General features: G+C 50.5%; 6 protein-coding genes across 6 annotated transcripts; 2 read left to right on the plus strand and 4 right to left on the minus strand.

The window, feature by feature from the left end:
• Nucleotides 1–1,279: 1,279 nt before the first annotated feature.
• Nucleotides 1,280–1,577, plus strand: Pmar_PMAR000425 (hypothetical protein; the record flags this gene model as incomplete). The annotated part of the gene is made up of 2 exons (XM_002776523.1): nt 1,280–1,491; nt 1,568–1,577. The coding sequence occupies 2 exons, from the start codon at nt 1,280–1,282 to the stop codon at nt 1,575–1,577; spliced, it is 222 nt and encodes a 73-aa protein (XP_002776569.1).
• A 695-nt stretch (nt 1,578–2,272) lies between these two features.
• On the minus strand, nt 2,273–2,661 carry Pmar_PMAR000426 (hypothetical protein; the record flags this gene model as incomplete). The annotated part of the gene is made up of 3 exons (XM_002776524.1): nt 2,273–2,342; nt 2,377–2,554; nt 2,625–2,661. The coding sequence occupies 3 exons, from the start codon at nt 2,659–2,661 to the stop codon at nt 2,273–2,275; spliced, it is 285 nt and encodes a 94-aa protein (XP_002776570.1).
• Nucleotides 2,662–7,658: 4,997 nt separating this feature from the next.
• Nucleotides 7,659–8,024, minus strand: Pmar_PMAR000427 (hypothetical protein; the record flags this gene model as incomplete). Its single annotated transcript, XM_002776525.1, has 1 exon — nt 7,659–8,024. One exon carries the CDS (start codon nt 8,022–8,024, stop codon nt 7,659–7,661), a length of 366 nt encoding a protein of 121 aa, XP_002776571.1.
• A 1,343-nt stretch (nt 8,025–9,367) lies between these two features.
• On the minus strand, nt 9,368–17,190 carry Pmar_PMAR000428 (retrovirus polyprotein, putative; the record flags this gene model as incomplete). The annotated part of the gene is made up of 2 exons (XM_002776526.1): nt 9,368–14,169; nt 14,301–17,190. The coding sequence occupies 2 exons, from the start codon at nt 17,188–17,190 to the stop codon at nt 9,368–9,370; spliced, it is 7,692 nt and encodes a 2,563-aa protein (XP_002776572.1).
• Nucleotides 17,191–18,292: 1,102 nt separating this feature from the next.
• Nucleotides 18,293–19,762, minus strand: Pmar_PMAR000429 (hypothetical protein; the record flags this gene model as incomplete). Its single annotated transcript, XM_002776527.1, has 1 exon — nt 18,293–19,762. The coding sequence occupies one exon, from the start codon at nt 19,760–19,762 to the stop codon at nt 18,293–18,295; it is 1,470 nt and encodes a 489-aa protein (XP_002776573.1).
• Nucleotides 19,763–20,162: 400 nt separating this feature from the next.
• Pmar_PMAR000430 (conserved hypothetical protein) lies at nt 20,163–22,417 on the plus strand (the record flags this gene model as incomplete). Its single annotated transcript, XM_002776528.1, has 11 exons — nt 20,163–20,259; nt 20,311–20,451; nt 20,497–20,606; nt 20,806–20,974; nt 21,157–21,272; nt 21,319–21,480; nt 21,525–21,637; nt 21,680–21,779; nt 22,043–22,135; nt 22,177–22,269; nt 22,325–22,417. 11 exons carry the CDS (start codon nt 20,163–20,165, stop codon nt 22,415–22,417), a joined length of 1,287 nt encoding a protein of 428 aa, XP_002776574.1.
• Between the last annotated feature and the right edge of the window lie 1,239 nt (nt 22,418–23,656).

Raw genomic sequence — 23,656 nt, forward strand, 5'->3', positions numbered from 1 at the left:
CCGTGTATGGAAGTACTTCAAGATTGGTTGCATGGCGAGTGTTATCCAGTTATTCTTCCTCGGTGTCATTCCGGCTTTCACTCCTTATTATCCCCTACCATGGATGCCTGTACTTGGTGGTTTAACACCAATTGCAATTGGCATGATATACTATGATCTTCCGAAAGACAGGCGCTCGGCCGCATCGAGGAAGGAGTTCGTTATGATGATCATCACCATCGGGAGTGGTATATTCACTTTCGCCGTTGGCTCTCCTCTGCTCTATCACTTTTCATCTAGTAGCGTCGGCTTGGTGAAGATGCTTGTTTTCCTATCTTTCTACATCTTCAGGGGAGTCTTTGAGATAGCTGCCAAGCACTACGCAAGATTATATTGCATTGATTGTTATCCTTTAATAAGTTTGTTCGCCATGTACGCTTATGAGTTCTTTACTGCGTCCGTCATTAGTTCTGTCAGCCACACCTGGCTGGCCTTCCTACTGATCGCTCTAGACCTCGCTGAGAACCTCTATTATATTTACTGTAGCTATATTGTCAGACCATCGGTTCCGAAGAGCAATGAAGTCTGCCAAGTTCCCGTCGAAGTTGGAGACTTCGATTCACATAGCATGGATAACGATAGTATGGAACGACCTGAGGATGCCGACCGGACGCATCTACCATTCACGATTGTCGAGCTTCCCTCGAGTAGTTCCTATGAAGCAACGCAACTCAACGAGAATGGCTTCGTGGATTACGGATGCCACTACGCTGAAAGAAGCGAAGATGCCATACAGGGCAATGACGAGGGGCATCCAATAGGGTCGTCGCTCAATGCATCTCACGCTCTTGGTCAGCTTGAGTCAGACGTGTTTTGGGAAAGACCAAGAAGGCCAACCAGAACGCATTCCGCATGCGATATAGATGATCTGGGCTTCTCGCGAATACAGCCACCCGCATACGGGAGCATCGGTGTGAATCCAGAAGTTGGTACCGGTTCAAACATACTCGGCCTGCAGCAGCCAGTCTCCGAAGACCTCCTCAAAACTGCGGATCGTAGGAGGATGGCTCGACGAACCTCTACTATGAGTACATCATACTCATTCACGGGTCCTCTCGGAGGGCAAACTCACTTTGTTCGGCCGGAAGCAGAGCTCATCACTAATGATTGTGCGAAGAGCCAATCTGGCGAGAAATATCGGAAAGACGACTTGGACGGGGTGGTGGAAGATCTCGATGCCAACATGACGAGCGAGGAGATATCAGAAGATGGGGAACCTGCTAGGCGCCCACTCTCTATCATGAGTATCGCTATATGCAAGGAAGCAATGGAGATCCTCGCTCCCATACACTATTTGATATGCTTTGTTGTCCTACGTTCCGTGAACCCGAAGCTCCATGACACCTTCTGGGATATGACTGACGAGGAGTTTATGCGTGGTATTCGGAGATTGTTGGTCGATATCGTGGCTGAAGTTGGTGTTTTCATGCTACTCGTAGTCGCCATGAAGCGGTGGTACCAGGAATCTATCATATCCATCTTCCTCCGACTAATGTATCGCTTCTTTTGGCCTTTTATCTCTGTTCAGGTTGCTTTGATGTCTTTCTATATAGTCCTCCAATATTCGAATGCTGGTATGACGGTTCCATTCGACTTTAAGTGGATAGGCCAGGAAAACGTGACATGGCATGGTGGGAACTGCTATACTGTTGGCAATGAAACAATCGATGAAGTTTGCTGATATTGTGATGAAGCTTGTATGAAAATTGAGATGGTCGCCTGCAGAGCTATCTGCTGGAGTAGTGATGTGGTATCCTGAGTCAACAGGATGCCGATGATTTGCATGACTTTGGCGTAACCATAATGAGGCTGCGTTGCTTGAAAAAGTATCACGTGGAACGCTTGGACGGCATCGCTGTTGCAGGGTTAGGAATTTATCTTGAATACTCCGGCTCAGATCATCGGATGCGGAACAATCCTTCGAGTAGGTCTGAGGCCCAGAGCCAGGCTGTGAATCGTTGCACAGCTATGCCGAGCTCTTGTGAGAAACTGACCTTCAAAAATTCGACAAACGCGTGATATGAGGGAACGTAACTAGAAGTATATTAATACACGGAAGTTCTATCCGAGAGTTACCGCATACATACCCGAAGAACAAGTGGACAATATTCCATCATTAATGTCATGAGACAAACTCGCGCGCAACACAACAAAAATACATGAAATCAGCGTGATGATGAGATTTCCGACTCAGGGCACACAAGAGAAGCATGCAACGGAATATTGAGATCATCTAGAGACGCGTGGCAAAGGGCAATGATGAAGGGCTCGTCGAGACACATCCTCGCCACTCTGGATTGTTCCTGAAAGAGAAAGAACTCGTCGGGGTCAGCCCACGGCAGCTGAGACCCAGCTGCTGGGTCGCTCACCACAGGTTCAGTCAAGAAGCCCAGGGTACGATCCGTGGAACACTGGGGCATGATGCTCAAACGCTTGAACTCTACCAAACCAGTCATCTTCCCTCGAGTTTCTTCAGTCTCGGGGGTGTCACCATTGGATGTTGGAACCTCAACACCTGCAAAATACTCATACAATAAAGGATAAGAGAGAAGGACAATTCCACAACATCGCCTCGAGTTTCTCACCTGTGAGAGCATCCGTGGTCGATGTTTCCTCTTCCATCACATGTGGCAGAACTATATGGGAGAACGCAGGACTATCCGCTCGGGAAGCACCGTCCAGTGTCTCGAACGAGATGTTTGCGAAGAAAAATAAGGGAATCTACCTCAAGTACGCATGCGAGGACGTCGACTTTCAGCACTCCCTGGGGTGCCGGTATCACAGCCAGAACCAACTCCTCATCCGAGGTCGGAATGAAGAAAATCTGCCTCGAATCAGGGAAACTCTCTCTGCGGAAAGAGCCTCAGACACCCACTGTGAACGGCGGAGCCTTCTCGCTACGACCGATGAACTGTATCGGTAGCAAGCACGCCCCTGAGATAGGAGTTTCATCGCCCACTAGATAGGGTACCTAGTAAGGAGGCCGAGACTTGTAGCAGTACTGTTTCTCAGAGAAGGCTCACATGCACAGACACACTCAGGCTCATGCCGAGAACCGCAGACACAGGAGCGCTCGAAACCTGACGAGAAGTGAAGAAGGTTAGTCGCTGCTGCGACTGACAACATGGGAACGGATAGCACTGTTACTCTATCAACACTATGCATCGACGTTGATAGCCGTGAACTCCACTTCTCACTCGTGAAGTCATACCAACAACTGAGAAGTATTCCCTTCCGGCTTGAGTCTTCGCTGTTAGACGCACCTCTCTGCTGCCCATTGCAGAACCGTCTCGAGGGTCGACGGCAGGAGCCTGCTCTTGGCTAGCGACTCGGGTAGCCCACTGGCCAACTGGTAGAGCAATCAATACTAACAAGGTGGAGTAAACCTACCTCGCTATCATTGCATTGCAGGCCTTCCATCAATTTCTGCAGAAGAGGTGGAGGCTCCGAGAGCCTTCGACAGGCGTCATCGGCAGAAGCATGCGGTCCCGTTCCACCTACGTATTTAGATCTTCGGAAGTTACACCGGCTCTGACGAGAGCGCTGGCGAGGACAACTGGGTTGTGGACGCGTCCTCTACTCTGGTCGCAGCTCAAGGATGCATCGCTCGGGACGATCAAGCCCTGAATTCTGACTATAATGTATCCCGTGTCACACGGGCCGTGAGTTGCGGTTCTCTTCTCACCAGTGTGCATGTCTGCAACTGCAAAGCTCCATCATTAGGTGCGATCTCACCGTCATACAGGCCGACAGGGTCACCTAGTTCTTCTACGTTTCGTCTCGAGTTCATGACCTAGATTGGACCAGGACGCGAGGGGAGTAGTATGTTGACTACTTGGCCACGTCTGCCGTCACTTTCCTGCGTCAGCTGAAACCACCGGAAATGAGCTCGTTTGAATCTAAGCACTCCGCGCTATAGAGATGCCCATCTCGAGAGCTTTAAGCAGGAGCTCCTATCAAGCGAAACGGCACCCAATGGCCCTTTCCGCAAGCCAAAAACGAGACTCGAGATTCGTTGCATCGACGGCTGCAATAGTCCTTGGGAGTGCGGAACCGCAAACCTTCTACTATTCGAGAAGCAGAGCAGATGGCACGCCTACGCTCCCTCGATTTTCTCATCTATTGCATATTTCGAACCGTCCTCTGCCGTTGGAGTCTCAGTGTAACTACGAATACGGTATGTCGCGCGCCACGGTCTCGTCTTGTGACCATAGGGTAGCTCTGATGGAGCTAACTTCAGGGTAGCGCTCGAAGATGTGAACACGTAGACTCGTTACAACCTAGCGAGAGGCAACCCATTGAAGCTGCGTAGAGTCGGCTCTCACCATCTCTGTCAATGTGACGTCCTTCACGGAGATATGTACTATATGCACTTGAGGGACAAGGTGAGTCTTCAAGTGATACACGACGAGCCCGATCCTACTCCCATCATCAGCCATGATCCACCAGCAGCATGTCTGAGCAGGGAGTGTACATACAGTCGTGTGCATTCGCAGTCACTGCGTCGACCTATTGAGAAGGTCAGATGCATACCTGGCTTGGACCACCTCTGGTGCTCGTCGGGTTCGCACCGTATACGGCACCTTCCACTTGTGCCCAGGTTCGGCTCGTTGAGGCTAACGACACCGGGTCGGCCTCGACCGTGACGTATTTTTCGAACTCTGCACGCATGATGTCACGAGTGCATTTCGCCGGCGTGAAGGTGACTGGTTTGGGTTTAACGTCTCCCTTGGAAACAGCTGTTTCTTCTGAAGTGAAGGTCAACAGTTCAGAAGTTGATGGTCCGACCTTGGCGATCAGCCCTCAGCTTATCTGGAGTTCCTCTTTTGTCATCGCTCAGGGTAATGAGCGGCCGATGCCTGATGGTAGAAGAATCGTGTCATCGGCGTGCTCCCGAGTGGTCTCACTCAGGCTCGCTGCCCGCCGAGACACCCCGGGGGGCGTCGGGGGTGGTGATGGTCACGTCCTGCTGTTGCGCGCAGTCCAGGACTGACTCTTGCAGCAGATTCATCTCGCAGTCCCGAATGCGATCTGATAATTGCGGACAGGTTTTCGAGTGAGACGATGGAGGCCTACCAAGCTGGTCCTTATGAAGGGGGAGATGTACTGTGCGTTTTTGAGGTCTTCTCGGGGCTGCCCCTTTACGCGTTGACAGTGGTTCGGGTACGGTTGAACTACTCGATGGCGAGAGGCTAGGGCCCACGAGGAAGGGGTCACTGAGATGGATCTACATATGCCACGGAGCCTCGAACATTCGGCACCAGTTGAAACAAGTCCAATAGGATGAGGAACCATACAAAATGTAGAATAGCAGAGAGGCGCCTTCGAACTGGTCTAGGGCTGCCACAGTGGCAGTGCCACTAGCGTTACCTCCTCGAGCTGAACTCAACGAGCTTGCAAAAGCTAGCGTCTGCAAGCCACAAGGTGTCTGTTTTCATCTTGATAAGGTAGTTCAGTCCGGATTTCTCATCTACCCACTTTGGTGGCGAGCCATCAAGCGTGTCTGACATAAGACTACGCGGGTGTCCCGAGTTCTCGAGGCTTACCGTTACTCTCATTATGACTACGCGTGCTAGGTGATGACGGAGGGATGAGCTTCTGCCTCCATCGCACTATAGCCTCAACACACTCAATTGAGGCCTGCATGAGACGACATCGCGGTTACTTCTCTCAAACTATATCGAGGCGGGTGGACTCACTTCCCTGAGGGCCAGCAGATTCGCGACAAGCTCAGCGCGCAACTGTGCGGAATTCAAGGCATTGGGTTGCTCGCTCACCACCTTGTCGATTTGATCTGAAATCAGTCTGCTGGGATAAAGTTCCTATACAGTTAGGATACAGCCTTTAGCAGACCTGACCCACGAGCTTTTATACTAAGTTGTAGGATCGAGCGCATGAGTCTGAACTCCGTTAACGTTCACTTGGTTGAGAAGCACGCCAATATTTCGGACGCGCTACGCAAGAGCTACTACGGGCAATAGTAGCTACTCAACCATGTATTAGTGGTTGGATAGGCCCCTGGCGCTCAACGGAATTGAGACTTTCCCTTTGGGAATTTGATTTAAACCCACCAAACCCAGGCTGAGAGACAACGTTACTGTCTGACCGAGTTTCTGTATGATGCCTTCCCTGTGCAGAACTGCCCTCATCGCCTTCTGCACCGGGGCGATATCACGAGCCAATCGATCTGCTTCTGCTACTAATATAGAGGGCCTCGTCCCGGGATGGAAGAATGCTTCAGCGTAGTGCCTGGACGATCCGGCTGAGCGACAAGAGCCGACAGAAAGAGAGACCTTCGATGGATCTGTGGTATTCTGAAGCTCCGCCAACACTGACGTATGTGGTTCACAAGTTGTGGCACTAGCTGTTCCCGTTCATTGGCGCGGCCAGGGAACCTCTGCCGCCCAAGCATAGGAGCACGAGGAGGTCTCCTCTGGGCCGCAGAAACGCCATGAGAACTGTGTAGAAACAGACACGTCACATTAGGAGGGATGCAGAGATATGCGCAGTTTGCAGATCTTTCGACAACCCGGCTTACGAGACTGTGAAAGATGTTTTCCTTTTCGCAGCCCTCAGCTGTTTCCTTCGAAGCATAGCGCGATACCCCACGCAGCTAGCGTCTTGTAAAGGATCGTACTCGGGTATCTTGTCGAGGTAGAATCTATCGTTCCAACCACATCGACGCTTGGCCTGAGTAAGGTGGAGTGACTCCACTAGAATCACCCGCAGTTGTCAGCGGATTTTGAGAAGTAATCAGGAAAGCCCATGACCCTAAAATAGGCCCCCTATGCACAGGAATCAATTGAGCAAAAATATAATCTAACGGAATGAAATGCTAGTCGTTAGTCCAAGTCATGGCTATGTCGCCTTCTGGGAGATTCTTGTCAATTTTCTGTGATTTTAGGCGACGAATACCTGTATTTTCTCCACGGCGGCTTGGCCAGGCCGATACCGCGGCGGAAGAAGATTCAGTTCGCTGACTCTGCTTGACCGTAGAGGATCAGTCCGGATCGATCTTTTTCCTACTGAGCTCATGGGGATCTTCAGTGGGGAAACCATTGACAGTAGAAAGCCTCGTGACTGCAACTCGTCATCCCTACTACACCTTTTCAACCTCTATTTCACCATTAAAAACTTCAATCTCATCAGGCGAGCGACTTCGTGCGTCATTTGTAATACAATCCGGCAATGTCACTTTTTTGCTAATATTGCGGATTTGCCATATGCTATAAAATCCGACAGTCTCACTTATTTGCTCCTGTGTACACGCTACTTTCTCAGTAACGAACTAGCAACCACATTTATACCCTGGCAATGACTGGTATTGATTACAGCAAGCAAATTTTCAAAGTAGCACATTTAGAAGTGCTTTCAAGCTAGTCGCGCTTTTCGCCACTTTTTTTGCTGCATTGTATTTTTTACCGGAGTACTTCACACAGTAGCACTTTTACACCCAACGGTGATTCTATGACAGGATTCCTGTCTGTCTTTATTTATTTATTTCCTTTTCAAGCTTGGATAACAGTTTTATCCTGTTCTAACTCATCCAACTCAAATATTGTGCGCGCGTATTGAACTTGCTCGCTTGGCTAGTCTTGAAAAACCATACTGAGCATGATTCATCCGAATTGAACTCGGATGATTTGTGGACGGGAATTTAATGGGCCCCGACCAATTCGCCCCTCTATATCGGCAATCGCCCCTTGCACGTTCTGCCTCGAACTCGTAGATTCCACGGCAGTAACTTCACTTGTTAATTCGGCATTTAAGGGTATCGTAGTATTAGCGGCAATATTATAAGTATCATCAGCGGTATCATCAGCGGTATCATCAACGGCATCATCAACGGTATCATCAGCGGTATCATCAACGGTATCATCAACGGTATCATCAGCGGTCTCATTAACTGGTATCGTAGGGCTTCCGGTCGCGCCTCTCCTACCACTTCCCGCAGAACGCAAGGCTGCTCTGACTCTGGGTGGCATAAGGGGAACAGACAGAAAAGATTGGACACTAACGTCTCAATAGTTGGGGTATATCGAGAGTGCGTGAGATTGCAAGAAATCTACTTTACGTTCACCCGGTGAACTTCACCGCACTCCCACATCCCGGTCCTCTTGATTACGGACTGTCCCTAGTCCGTAGGCGACATAGAAATAAGGATACAGTGAGTAGCCTACGGTACTATCGCACCACCCCGTCAAATAACGTGACCTTCCAGCGGTGTTATAGTGACAGGCATTTCTCCTCACAGGTCATCGAACAATGTACCGTAGGGTAAAATTGGACGAAACAAAGCCACCCAACGATCTATGGGCGGGAGCATCTGAAGTCATTGTAAACCACAACTTACTGACAGCATCCTTGACTGGGAGGCTCATGCCATACCACAGTCACTGATGTAAGCGAGTAGGCAGTGGAACATCAAAGGTCACTGTAACGCATTCCTGATCGACAGTATCATCGACTAGATGAATCGAGGCATATCAGAGTCAATGATGCGAACAACTGGGCAGTGACTGCGGCCGCATTCTCCCGGACCGACAAAGTTCAGAACGCGCAGATATCATCGCCGCCGGCCATAGACCACTGAATAGAGCAGATATTGCCGCAGCTAGTCGCACGCCCTCGTTAACAACCTGTAGACCCTCATCAATAGCGCGAACGAAATAGCTATGACGGTGCTCGGACCGACTCGACTAGTGACATCAAATAAAGATAACCCCCGTCGACTTAGACCGTCCTGGACCGACTCGACTAGTGACATCAAATAAAGATAACCTCCGTCGACTTGGACCGACTTATGACATAAAATAAAGATAATCCTCGCCACTTGACACAAGCATATTCCAGCTATAAGGCAGCTAAATCCCGCACAATTGAGATTATAAGCGACCATAGACCACTGAATAGAGCAGACATTATCGCAGCTAGTCGCACGCCCTCGTTAACAACTTGCAGGCCCTCACCAATAGCGCGAACGAAATAGCTGTGACGGTGCTCGGACCGACTCGACTAGTGACATCAAATAAAGATAACCCTCGCCACGTGACAATAAGGCAGCTCAATCGCACACAATTGAGATTATAGGCTCTGATGAACACGAGATCGACAAACAATCTCGTGCTTGAAAAAGAGCCAGTGTGACGCAACCCCCCTTCTTTTTTTTTTTAGTTTTCTTTTTTTTTTGTTTCTTTTTTGTTTTCTTTCTTTTTGACAATCTTTACTTTTTTTTATACCGCTCGCAGGGCGTCACTACTGCGTGGCGGTCCTCCTCGGACGGAGTGTTTTTTTTTTTTAAAACAACAATAGGGAAAAAGTCTGGGCATCACAGAGGGGAGGTGGTGGGTGACCGCCCCGAATGCAGACCGTAGATCTCGAGATCGGCAACAGCTGAGGCACGAAGATACCCGCGAGAGTCTAGAGCATCCACATGCATAATATTGTTGCCGAGTACCTCACATACTCGCATACGGAAAGTGCGACCATTAACCTTTCCCACCGTCACGAAGACTCCCCCATTCAAACGGTGCCGATAAGAGGGCCGGAATGGTCCGTGCCAGGGCGCCTTGGAATCCTTCGGTAAGTCATGCAAATGTAATAGGAGTCGGCCATTATCAGCATGCCTCTCAATGACACGCCCAACATGCCAGACTTTTCGGTCGTCAGTGGAACCGGCGACGAGAAGAATCGTACCCACTCCCACAGAGTCGGGAATGACATTGAAATCCCAAAAATCCGCAGGTGGTGGTAGACTGTATCGCTTTTCATAATAACCTCTCATATCCTCAGGACAGTCGACCATATAGTTGGTATGAGCCACAAACGAATCGAGCCAGACACTCCCAGGATCCAGACTATCAGCGAGCAGGTAGTTGACAGCACTCAGCTTCTTCACCACAACATAAGGTCCATGCCAACGGCGAACCAACTTTGAGGATCCTCCTCGCATATCACCCAACTCACGATAGTATAGGACATGGGAGCCGAGAGGAAAATCCTCTACTCGGGATTCGTCATTCCATTCTTCCTCCCGTCTGTCCTGAGAGAAGCTGCGCACCGAAGCAAAACGTTCACGGATTTTCGTAAGCGTGCGCTTCAATTTAATATAATAATCATCAACTTCGGGCTTCACCTGGGACAGCACATCTTGTAACATCTGATCGAGCATAGTATGAGGGATACGACCATATAACAACTCGAATGGGGAAAACCCACAATCTCGTCTCGGAATAACACGTAGAGCATGCTGGACAACCGGCAAGGCTCGCCACCACTCCCCTCCGAACTCCTCAGCCCAGATCTTGAGTTTGCGCACCAACTCCTGGTTTATACGCTCTGTGCACCCATTAGTCTGGGGCCGGTGCCCCGAGGACACGAGATGAGTTATGTTGAGGGTCCGACAGATGCTGCCCATAACATCGTTCAGGAATTCTCCTCCTCGATCCGACAGTAGTTCACAAAATGGGCCATGTCGCAATATCCAATTGTCCACGATAGCTTGTGCCACCTCCTTAGCTTCCTTAGTGTAAAGTGGAGCCAATTCCAACCATCCAGTATAGACGTCTAACATAACCAAACAATAAAGAGGGAATGCCGACTGATCCTGCGGAGTGTACTGAGGTAAATGAATTGGGCCAACCAAATCAATACCCACCCGTTGCATCGCAGCAGCAACATGACGTGAATGTTGATGCACATTACCGTAAACCGAGGGCCCCCTCCTGATACTACGACAAGTTATGCAGCGGCGGACGTAATCAGAGCAATCACGCCACATGCCCTTCCAGTAGAACTGTCTCCTCAGCATATTATACATCCCATACCGACCAGGATGGCCGCTTTCGAGCCCATTATGGTAGAGGTCAAGAAGAGAGGCACGTAGGGCTTGGGGAACCACAATTTGATGGAAGATTGTGTCGAGCGACTCATCATACTGCGTGCGCTTCAAGAGCTGGTCTAAATAATGTCGCTCCGCCTTCGCTCGGATCTTAAGAACCGTATCTTTGGTCAGTCCCGCAGTGTCACCGTTGAGGAACTTGATGAGGGGTCCAATCTCCGGATCCTCTTCTTGCAACTGCTTCACATATCGGAGCGTTTCCGATGAAGGATCGCGACGACGAAGGTCCGCGAGTAATGATGCGTCCAAAGACTGCTGAATTCCTTCCGGAACCTCGCCATCGTCAGCCTCCTGCACCCCGGGATTATCATAATCTATTGCAGCTTGTAATCCCTCACACTCGGCATCCCCTTCGCTGAAATTTCTCTTGCAGCTCGTACAGTAGAGCGAGCCAGTAGCACGCGGTCGCCTGCAGGTATCATTCTTACAGAGATCCACACAGTATTTGCAGAGGCGCTCTATACCATCCGAGAGATCGGCAGTCCTAGTACAGCCGTACTTCTGGCAGGGATTACTATAGGCTGCTTGACGCCGAGTTCGAGATGCCGACGGAGATGGTTGTAGCCTACGCACCGGTTTGTGATGAACCATCGCTTCTGCCGCCTTACGGACAGCGACGTCGTCAGGATCCTCGCTACCGGTAAAGCAAGTATAACTCGATAACGCCTCCTCAACTTCCTCCACGAGTAACGGCCCAATCCATTCTACCAATTCGGGGGCGAGCAACGGTAGGAATGTAGATGAAGACACATCAATCTCCTTAGAAAGCGGAAAGCCTATATCCAGGGCGGCCGTTGCAGTCTCCATACCTACAACACCGCGGCACTTAACCAGACGAATACCTCCACGTTCAATCCTAACAGCCTCAAATGTAACACTGGGATGGAGCTGCTTGACTGCCGCGAGGACAGCTTTTAGCGGACGCCGAACAGTCCAGGTTTCTGGTGACATCCCAAGGTGACTCTTGGAGATGGGAACCACACCGCACACATGTCCAACCCACTCCTGTAACAATAGGTTCGCACTGGATGGCAAGTCATCATAACCAATATAGTCAATCTTCTCACAGCATTCGACCACACCTGCTATAACACGATCCTTCAATTCTAGTAGTAGTTTCACCACCGGGGACCGCTTGCAGTCGGCCTTCGTCAATACCACTGATCGGATAGAAAGGGGTGGTTCAGGACCGAGTTTAGCAACCTTGTTGAGAAGCTCCTGAAACCCCGAGCTGTCGCGGGACACGTCACATTGCTCCATATCACCGATCACCACCATCCGACTTCCTATTCCGGCGCGAGTGAGCACGGCCCATAATTCCGACGCCGAGCAATTTTGAGCCTCGTCGAGTATCAGCCAAGTGTCGTCCAAAGAGTAACCACGGATCATCGAGATCGGTATGACTTGTATGCTGCCCTCCGCTTGCAACTCCTTCACCCTCCCCTCCGACAAAAACCGGGAGAGGTAACTCAGGAGCGGGCGCACCCAGAGAGCCATCTTCTCCGCGACGCTTCCCTTAACATATCCGATATCCCTACCAACGGGCACCACGGGTCGCGTTATGATGATTCTTTTAACCCTGCCCCTGTCGAGCGATTTGGCAGCCGCCTCACAAGCCAGCATGGATTTTCCCGTTCCGGCCGGTCCGGATACCAGTACAACCTCCGCACGCGGGTCCTCTAGAGCCTCGAGATACTCGGATGTCTTCTCTGCCATCCCGCTGCCCTCCTGAACTGTCGCCACTTCGACGGGTACGGTCGAGCCCCCCTGCCCCTCTAGCGGCTTGGGAGAGACTCTACTCAGCATATCAGCAACCGCATTCAGTCTCCCTTCCCGATGTACAATCTCAATGCCGTATGCCGAGAGCCTTATAGCCCAACGCATCAGACGCGGCGTGGTGTGTTCGGTAGTCAGCAGCCAGCGCAAGTTTGCAGCATCAGTGACCAATTTGAAGGGTCTATCTTGCAGGTAAGGCCGGAACTCCTCGACGAATATGACGGCAGCGTAACATTCCTTCTCCTGAGAGGTCCAACTCCTCTCAAGATCACCTACGGCTCTCGAGCCGTAAGCGATCACTCTCTCTCTGTGCTCCGCGTCCCTTTGAATCAGAACTCCTCCATACCCAACATCAGATGCATCCGTGTGCAACTCAAATTCTTTGCTGAAATTCGGCCAAACGAGGAGAGGGTCAGAGGTCAACAACCGCTTGAGTTCGGCGACCGCGATATCACATTCGTTGTCCCAACCAACGCCGTCCTTCTTGAGAACCGCTCGCAATGGCGCGGTGACGCGAGAATAGTCCTTCAACCACTTCCGGAAATAATTGGTGCTCCCCAGAAAACTCCGGATATTCTTGAGTGGGGAGTCTCGTCCCAGCGGCATGTCGAGTATGGCATTCACCTTAGCCTCATCCATACGAACGCCTTCGGCAGATATACGCATTCCAACGTACTTCAGAGTTGTGCGGAAGAGTTGCATTTTCCTCGCAGTCAGCGTGATGTGGGCATCTCGAGTCAAATCAAAGAATAATTCTAATGCCTCGAAGTGGCCTGCCCTCAGCAGCGAGTACAGGACCGCGTCATCCAAATAGAGAATACAGCACCGGTATAAGATTGGAGCATAAGCACGATTCATGCCGCGCTGATAAGTCGGAGGACTGCCCGCTAGTCCCATAGGCATCCTCCTCCACTGGAACTGGCCCACATGCGTCCCAAACGCGGTGAGATATCTCGACTTTGAAGCCAATGGCACCTGCCAGAATCCACTCTTGGCATCGAAGGCAGAGTATATCTTCGACGAACTGAGCTCATCAAGCACTTGTGCAACCAGGGGAAGCGGGTACCGAGGGATCTCCGTGAGCTGGTTCAGTCTTCTGAAGTCCTGGACCACCCTCCAGCCGCCACCCTTTTTTGCGATGAACATGACTGGGGACTGCCACTCGCTCTGGGACGGCTCGATAAGGTTCTGGGAGAGAAGGTCCTTGACATGCTCCTCCAGGGCTTGCTTCTGCTCGGGTGACATACGGTAGGGTGCACAGTAGACTGGATGGGCGCCCGGAGACAGCTGTATCTCATGAAACACCCCAGTCATCTCCGGAAGATCACGGCCCTCATAATCAAATACATCCCAATGCCTCAGAACCAGTTCTTCTAACCGGGCCTTCTCTGTCGAGTTACCCGCCACGCAGGTCTCATCAAGATGCAAGTGAGATCGCACCATTCCTTGACATTCTGCGGAGGTGCGGCCGGGCGGGGCTTGAGGGGCTTGTAAGTAGGCAAGCTATCAGGTCGACTTGATCGTCGCGGTTCACGCCACATAAAATCTTCATCTAAGCGCGGCAGAGCCCTCAGCGGGCACTCACTCGCCTCTACATCGCATACCATAGCACTCACGGCGTTGTACAGACCGCAAGTTCTAGCGTCTTCTTCGAGGTCGACTTCGTCGCTGTAGAGGAGTGGTGCTATCAAGTCGAGAAGAGTCGATGGAGGAAGCTCACTAGATCTCAATCCCGCAATAAGTTCTCGCATAAGGCGACATCGTACCTCCCGCTGTTCTTCGAACTGCTCATCCGATCCCGTTTGGGACTCTTTCTGGCCAACGAATGTTTCCACGGCAGCCTGGTGACACTCCCCGTCGAATGAGCAATGGCCTATGATATCGTTCGATCCGCATTGAACTGCAACATCCGTGGCCCCCCAGAAAGAGGGTCGAAGCTCGGCAAGTATCGGACAATGATCAGGTCGGTACCCCAAACCGAACTCCGCGTAAAACACAGTAGAGTCTACGACACAATCGCTCTGTTCGGAGGATACAAGGATATAATCAATCCGCCTACCGAAGTTAAGCTTCTTCTCATACGCATTGCAATAGAAACTGTAAACGCCAGCTACTTCGGGATGGACGATTCTGAATGTATCGCATAAAGATACTTCTCGCTGCAGTCTCTCAAAAGCCTCAACCTCGCACGGCTGAATCGATGGACTATGTGGCGCCTCCCTTCGAGTATCACCAATGTCAAGATCAGATCCACACGCATTGAGATCGCCAGCTATAATTAGAGGCTTCTCTCCAGCCCGCGACCGCAACCACTTCATATATCGACGGAAAGCCACATCCCACTTTGACCGATACTCCAGGAAACGGAGGTCACCTCCGGAGTTAGGTACATACACGGCAACGAGAGTGCATTGCCGCAACTCTATGGTAAGAACTCGACCCGATGTAGTATCTTCCTCCTCATCTTGTTCCCCATCAAAAAACCGGGACGGTATACCAGTAATAGGCTCGTGGATAAGACAAAGGCCATCGTCGTAGCCAACGTCAACTGCTCTTTTCAGAAGGACCGCCACACCCGCATAGCCCTTTCGGCCGGCCGACTCAGCGGAGAACACATCGTACCGAACGGGAAGAGAGTCTAGCAACTTGGTGAAAGCCCTGTCTTTCTTCTCCTGCGTAAGCTTAGTCTCAGTGAGAACCATGATCGCGGGTAACTCGTTGCGGACCAAGCGATTAAGACAACTCACATTGGCTTCGGACTTCAAGAAACCTCTCAAACCATTAATATTCCATGATAGCATCGAAGGCCCTCCTTGCCGTTTGCGGGTAATTGCGGGCCGATGGATACGCTTGGGCTTTGGGTCATCCGGATTGAGTATCTCTCCAACTACGGATTCAATGAGAGCTACTTGGACCTCTTCAATGGGATGTTGTAATGGTGGAGGCTTTGGCAAGCCGGTAGAGACCACTGTACTCTCATCGCCGCTTTCAAATACCCGCCCATCCTCCGGGATCCCGATATACGAAGGATCAACCGCAAAAGGTAGTTCGTTCTCTTCCCCAGGAAATCGAACCACCACGCGCCGCTCAGTGGTTGTGGGAAGATACCCCACAACGATACACGCCTTGCGCTGCTCTGAACAGCGATAGAGAGCAGCACGATGAGTTATGGTCTCCATGTTGTGTACGTCGAAGTTTTCCTCAATACATGTCGCCTCCCCCAAGATCGTCCCAGCTTCCAGTAGCTGATCCGTTGCGGAACGATTACGCACTAGTATTCGGGCAGCGTAGGTGCCAGCCGCGACAGTTACAACACACTCGGGAAACTCCAGGCCCTTCGGAAGCAAGCTCAGCGAGGGAGTAATCAACAGGGGATGCTCAGCAGTGACTACGCCCCCAACAGTCACCGGGACCTGTAGGACCCCGTCTTGCGGGATGACCGTGACAGCACCGCAAAGCACCTTCGCATGTTCTTGAGAGTCAGGAGCCTTCTCACGGAATCCCATACTACGCTCCAGGGGTAGTGCGATTCTCCAACGTTCTCCTGTTTCCGAACGAATAGACTCCTTCGGGATCAGACATGAATCGAGATTGTTATTGTATCGCTTTTCGACATCCACAACGATGAGGTTAGGGGCCCCCCTCCAGAAACTACGCCAGTTCCAGGAATGGAGTGTGTTGTTGCCGATGAGGAACTTCAGAGTTAGTCCCGGGGCGATCAATGCCTGTACGAAAGAACACAGGGAATACTCCTGGGACCCCAGTGGCTTCAGGTGAACCTTCATGACGACGAAAGTCTTCGCGGTAATCGCCTCACCTCCAGTAACTCCAGTGAGTTTGAAGCCAGTACCCCTCAAGGAATAAGGACCACGAGCACATCCCTCCTTAATTAACTTGGTAGCCACATCGGGTCTTATCAAAGTCACCGGGTTACCAGCATCTGGTGGACTAACCAGGAGCTCGTCACCGCACTTGATACTGACCGAACGCGTCAGATTATAGGGTTGCCCGCTAGGGGATTCGATATCGCTCCGGATCCCTTCATAATCACGGGCAGGCATACCTGTGTCATCCGAATTGGCGGACACATGACCACAAGTAGTTGCGATCAGGGCACCGGTTCCGAGGGAGCAGAATATATCGAACGGATCCTCGCCATCTTCCACATAATCATCGCCATCGTCATCTATCGATGAGGCACGACAAAGACCAACAGTCTCATGATCGGACGGAGACTCTACCGCACTCGATGACCCTTCTACGCATGCGACACGATTCTCGGCCTGACCCGGCTTGGGTGGTAGATGCCGTTGGGAGAACGGCTTATGTTTATATTCCGGACGATCAGTAGTTACCGCTACGGTATCCTTGAACTCAGTGGCCCGCTTCCGTAGATCTCTCTCCGCTGTCTTCGCATCATTCATGACGTCCATCAATGATCGCCGACTCCCTTTAGAGGTCTGGTACTTGCGCATACGCAGGGTGTGATGTGAGTGGAAATTCAGTACGATATTCTGTGTTTGGAAATTTCAAGGTGGAAATTTCCGGAATTTCCAGGAAATTTCCGCCAAGATGCTTCCGGGCTTCTGCGCTAGCGCGCAGTCGGGATCGAGGAAGTACAGAAGAGCAAGATCACGAGTTGGAGAGTCGTTTCGTGGGTCCATGCGTTACATTGTCAATTGCGTGTTGCGTTCAGTTCGAGAGCCAACGATGACTCGAAAGGGATGTAGTTGCGTCAATCACGGTCACGACTGACGATCCGTCAAAGCAGCTTTGCGAGAGACAGGTTTTCGCTCTCGAAAGACCTCGTTTTTGGGTGGTCGAATTCTGTTCAGTATCTCGAAGAAGTCTGGTTTATCCATGTCTTTGAAGGCTTTCCTGTTATATTGCCTATCTCTTAATGGCTCCCTCGTCGCGTAGGAGAAGCTCTATCTTCGACCCCCGACCACATTACCTGGTGAAAACTCGGGCTGAGCTTGGCCTCCCACCGCTGTAGTACAGGTGCTGTAGTACAGAAGCAAGTATTACTTGCCAAGTAACTAGGTTACTACAACCCCAAGTTGAACTTCAAGACTTGAACTTAGTTCAAGTTCAAGTTCACCTTGCTTCAAGTTGTTTCAAGTGGCACCTCATGACGCCGGTGGCGGTCCAGTGGATGATGAACTCGACATGGAAATACTTGGGATCAAAAGTATATCTCCTTATTACTTATCATGGTATGAATTACTTTGCAGTTGCATTTTCGAGCGTTACAGGCGAGCGAGAAAATAGATGCGCTCGACGGAGCGAGGTGAATTGCCATGAATCGCCATGCGAAGACTTGTAAGCGCTCGCCTTGATGATCGATTCCAGCCGTTGGGGCTTTTACGCACAACAACGGAGTCTGAGCATCACTACGATACTCTATCTATGCGGAGAGCTATTCTTAATACAGATTGAGCTTTTTTATAAACGAAACGTGCGTAGAGATCAGTAAATAGCCATTTTTGTTAGATTTCCTGGAAATTCAAGGGTCGTGGAAATTTTTCCGAAATTTCCTTCGGAAATTTCAGGAATGGAAATTGACACTTGCAAAAATCACACCCTGCGCATACGGGAACGCACGTGCGGGGGTAGTTCGCCAAGGAAGACAGAGATCACATAATCATTGGAGGGACTTCCGCCGCGCTCAATCAGTCTCTCATAATTCTTCACGAACTTCTTACACAATGGTGCAACAAACTTTTCCCCGCCAGGCTGTAGGTCACGCTTCAATATAGCGAGAGAATCGCCCTCGAAGACAGGGATACACTGGTGCATGATGTGCAATAGGAGCCCTTCATGTAGCCCACGGAAAAATAGCTCTTCGTACTGAAGAGCCGACTCATCGTCAATACAGCTCAACAATTTGCGCACGACATAATCATTTCTATACGCTCCAACTATGGGCTCTATGTAGTCGATAGAAACATCGCAGAGACCACTGTAGAGGCTACGTGCACTGTGGCGCTGACCTTCCGTCAGACGCACCCAGAGACGTAGGAAACGGGAACAATCGGGGGTTGTGGGCGACTTGAGGGCTTCGATCTCCTTCTGCCCCACCGGCCGATTCTTCTTACCTTTCGGCATATAACTGGGAGAACGCAAATTCCTCAGTGCTGGGTGCGGTATTTTCCCAGCCAACCTCAACAGTTTGGGATTGTCAAGGCATCCAACCCCATCGAGATCCCAGTTATCGGGAAGAGGATATTGGAGATGGCCAACAATAGCAGACGCCTCCAAATTCTTGATCTTTCCAGAGTTAACCCGACGCATAAGCCGACACATATTCCTCCCTAGCTGCCATGGCTTACAGGCAGTACTCACATCCGAATCGGAGTCTAGGGGTTTCGGATCATCTCCGCCCGCTGGCTTCCCTTCTCTGCGCTCCCTTCCAGTCGGCTCTCGACCACTGCGCTCGGATGCTTTCTCATTCATCTCGTCCACTTTCAAAGCCAACCTCTCTAACGTCCTCTCGATGAGCGAGAGTCGCCTGGCTAGGACATCGGCTGAGTCCCCGCGGGTACCACCACTCGTATTACTGATAGTTAAGGGCTCCGCCGAGCCAGATACACCGCCAGCATGGAACCCATGCTGCGAATCGATTGTCTGTCCACCGCCGCCACTGTAAGCCATGAGGCCAAGGCCTCTTCCCGTCGACAATCGAGAAGTATCACCTGGTATAATTTGCCCTTCGGAGTCACTAGCCGCACAGCCCCCATTATGTGGACGGGAATTTAATGGGCCCCGACCAATTCGCCCCTCTATATCGGCAATCGCCCCTTGCACGTTCTGCCTCGAACTCGTAGATTCCACGGCAGTAACTTCACTTGTTAATTCGGCATTTAAGGGTATCGTAGTATTAGCGGCAATATTATAAGTATCATCAGCGGTATCATCAGCGGTATCATCAACGGTATCATCAACGGTATCATCAGCGGTCTCATTAACTGGTATCGTAGGGCTTCCGGTCGCGCCTCTCCTACCACTTCCCGCAGAACGCAAGGCTGCTCTGACTCTGGGTGGCATAAGGGGAACAGACAGAAAAGATTGGACACTAACGTCTCAATAGTTGGGGTATATCGAGAGTGCGTGAGATTGCAAGAAATCTACTTTACGTTCACCCGGTGAACTTCACCGCACTCCCACAGATTTGTTGACTTGTGCTGTCGACGCCTGGGGATTCTACCACGCCTGAGGTTGCCCCCTCGCCTCCTTGTGTGTTGAGCCATTTACTTCTGGGTGGTGCTTCCGTTGCCCTCATCCGTCTTGATTCTTTCGCTATCCGAATTGTGGTTTATCAATAGATCTGTACGTCTTATGGTGAAATTGAAGCCGTCCGCGTTTTTCTGTGGTTCAATATCTCTGTTGCGTTCGTGAGTCAGTCTTAAACACTCCGTGGGTCGATGGATAGCGGGCATTTTGTATTATGTCGGGAGTGTCGTCGCCGCCAGCTATGATGTCTGAGCGTGCTCAAGAAATGCTTAGGCAGTTGAACGCTTTCGTAGATGAGGTGGTGAAACCAGGTCAGCGGAAGTGTTAGTTCTCCGGCGTATAGTGACTGGCATTGGTCTCAGGAGAACTACTCTACAAAGAACAGCATTCGAAGAGCAGCAATCGTTGGACGTGCCCTCCTGTAATGGAGGATATGAAGGCAGAGGCGAAAAGGAGGGGTTTATGGAATTTGTTCATTCCTAGAAAGCTCGAGGAAAGCACGTGTTGATGGACACGTTCCGTTAAAGAGTGTTCTGTATCGGTGGTAGGTCCTGGATTGTCGACGTTCGAGTATGCCCATCTATGTGAGGTGATGGGTAAGTACCTCCTCACCGCGGAGGCTACCAATTGTAGTGCTCCTGATACTGGCAATATGGAGGTAGCGAGCCGTATCGGGTATGGCCTTGCACAGTGCAAACCTACCAAAGAGTGCAACTTGCACTTTTTGGATGAATGTTGTCTCACTGAGTTACAAATTGATAGATTTATTGTTGTTATGTCATGATTTTTTCGTTCTTTTTATATTTTGATCTCGCAACGATCGACTCAGTCCATCATGATTGTTTTCTGTTGTCAAGGTGCTGCTTTTGGCCGCCAATGCCGAGCAGAAAGAGCGTTGGCTCAGGCCGCTCCTGGATGGACAGATTCGTAGCACGTTCCTCATGACTGAGCCGAACGTCGCCAGCTCTGATGCTAGTAACATATCCATCGACATCGCCACGGAAGGGGAGTATTATGTTATTAATGGTGAGGACGTGGCTATGGCGATTCGCACTGGTTCGGGATTCATATGAACTTTGGCTCGGCGCGAGCTTTTACTACTCTCGCTCTCCTCTACTATCTGAATGTTATGATGATAGCGTGTCTCAATTCGAATAGTCGAATTGACCTTTTTGCGATTCTATATGGAGACGGACTGGATGCCTCAGGCACTAAGTGGTGGTCTAGTGGTGCCGTTGATGAGCGTTGCAAAGTGGGTATCCTACTAGGCAAGGTCGACTCGGGAAAAGGGAAGTCTCTCCACCAGCAACAGTCGATGCTCGTGGTACTTGATCACTGCTCGTGCAGTAGTCAACAGAGGCTTGCCTGAGGTACCCATGGACGCTCCGGGTATCCGAGTGATTCGACCCCTCACTGTGTTTGGCTATGATGACGCTCCTCACGGTCACGCACTGGTGGAATTCAACCAAGTCAGACTCAAAAAGAAAGACTCTCTGCTCGCCATTGAGGGAGATGGATTCAAAATTGCTCAGGTAAATCCTAGCCTTATTTGATGTAGTATTATAAATCTCGGCAGGCACGGCTAGGACCAGGTCGTATTCATCATTGCATGAGAGCTATTGGGATGGCCGAACGAGCTCTGGAGATAGCCGTGGACCGAGCCCATAAACGGAAGGCGTTTGGGAAGCTGTAGGGTGGTGGTGGGGAGTCTTATGTAGCTCTCACTTACAGAATAGCCCACCACGGGGGAGTCATGACAGAAGTCGCTGAGTGCCGGATTGAAATCGAGGCTGCTAGAGCACTTGTGTTGAGGGCAGCGGCAGAGATTGATGTAGTGATACGTGCCTTTTCGTCCTACTTGGCGTCGCTGAATCTGGCCGGATGATGATGTATGGTGTTGACCGTTACTGTAGGGTAGATTATACTAGTAATGAAACCTACACGATAGATAATCACATATGGAAGTGCTTCGTCGGGTGCTCCAGAATGGCATCCGCGTTTGTCTGATATTCAAATGCACCGAGGAAATATTTCGATCATCCTATGGAAGCTGTGTGCTCTTGTTCCTATGCAAGCCTCTCGTGTCTTCAACAGGCAGTTGGTGTGAGAGGAGCTCTATCGAAGATAGCAGCCATCAAAGTGGTGGCCCCCAGGATGGCATGCAGAGTTATCGACCGCTGCATCCAAGTAGCCACCGTTACGAACGGATGTCGTTGAAGGAAAGTCAGGTATGTGGTGGCGCTGGCGTCAGCGGAGATCTCGACTTGGCCTACCTCTACGCCTTGGCCCGTCCCTTGAGGATCGCTGATGGGCCGGACGCAGTGAGAAACCCCGGCTAGCATCCTTTCGAGTGTATTGGATCTCACGCGGTCTCAGGTACATCTCGCTACAATTGCCAAGCAGGAGTATCGGAAATATGCTAAAAAAATTGATGGACATGATCATACAGTCGCCAGCAGTCGTTTGTGAATACCGAGTTTTTATGTGTTTCTATCAACTGTGCATTGCGTTGTAGTTAGCTGGCATTTGACTGCCGCGGTTGCATTTCACGGGGGAGAGCTATGGAGGTTGGCTCTCGTGGTACGGGGCCGTCCTTGGTAATTTCCTAGTAGAATGAGTGGGATTTGATGGGCCTGTTGAGAACGGTCAATCCGAGACGAGGAGCTATCAGTGCATAGGATTCAATGAGCCCATAGGATTCAATGAGCCCGAAACTCTCTTGAACGAGCTGCTGGATTTCAGCAGCTCAGGGTGGGTATTGTCGTCAACTGCCCGTGTGGCTGGCATATTGAGACTAGGTAGATCATCAGCGAGATTGTGCCATTATGTCAAGCTCTCGATAGGGTTGAATGCTCCTGGGATTTCCGGCTGCCTTACATCGTGGCTATCCGTAACCGCATCATTGAGGCATCATTTCACTAATGCTCTCGTTTGAGGGAGCTCATTGGTGCTACCAATGTACGACCAATTGTAGGGATTGATCTCTCGTGACGAACATTGGATTGTATCTCACCTCTGACCGGTGCGATGTCCACCGTTATGATTCCGGCTTGCATGTCTAGGTGCAATCTGAAGGTTTAATGAGCAAGGCCGGAAAGTACAGCTTTCTTTTAAAAGACTGTGATGGCATGCATGCCGATTCGAGCTCGGGAGGAAGTACAGCAGTGGAAATGAAAACAGATATGATCAGATACGGGATCCTACAGTAGACAGTTAATTGCTTTCACATGAAGGTTTATCGCAGAGGGCTATCGCTTGTGGTTTTCCCGAATATTAGAGGTCTTTCGGTCGATAATCAGCTAGAGGAAACCAAGTTGTCAGGTCAACCCAACAAGGATAACCAAATGGTTTCTAATTGAAGCTAGGCTAAAAACACGCTAAGGATATCATCATACAACACAACTGATAGACATGGCGTGCGCCATGATCAACATCATAGAATCATCAATTCTATGACATGGTGATGATGGGCTACTCCATGGATGCTAGTATATTGATGATATTGGTATTCAGTCAATGTTACTATATGCGTGTTTCCTAGTAGTTTAGATTGTGCCGAATCGGCTTCTAATAAGCCCCTAGGGACTCTCTAGTCTTGGGGTTTTAAGCCTCGCAACTGGCAAGTCTCTAACTCGATTCACGATGAAACCCGGGCCGGATTCGAATCCCACGGGCGTCATTTTGAGTGTGTTTTATTTGTTGGCGTTC

This window comes from Perkinsus marinus (genome assembly GCF_000006405.1).
Source record: "Perkinsus marinus ATCC 50983 genomic scaffold scf_1104296953336, whole genome shotgun sequence".
NCBI classification, from domain to species: Eukaryota; Perkinsozoa; order Perkinsida; family Perkinsidae; genus Perkinsus; species Perkinsus marinus.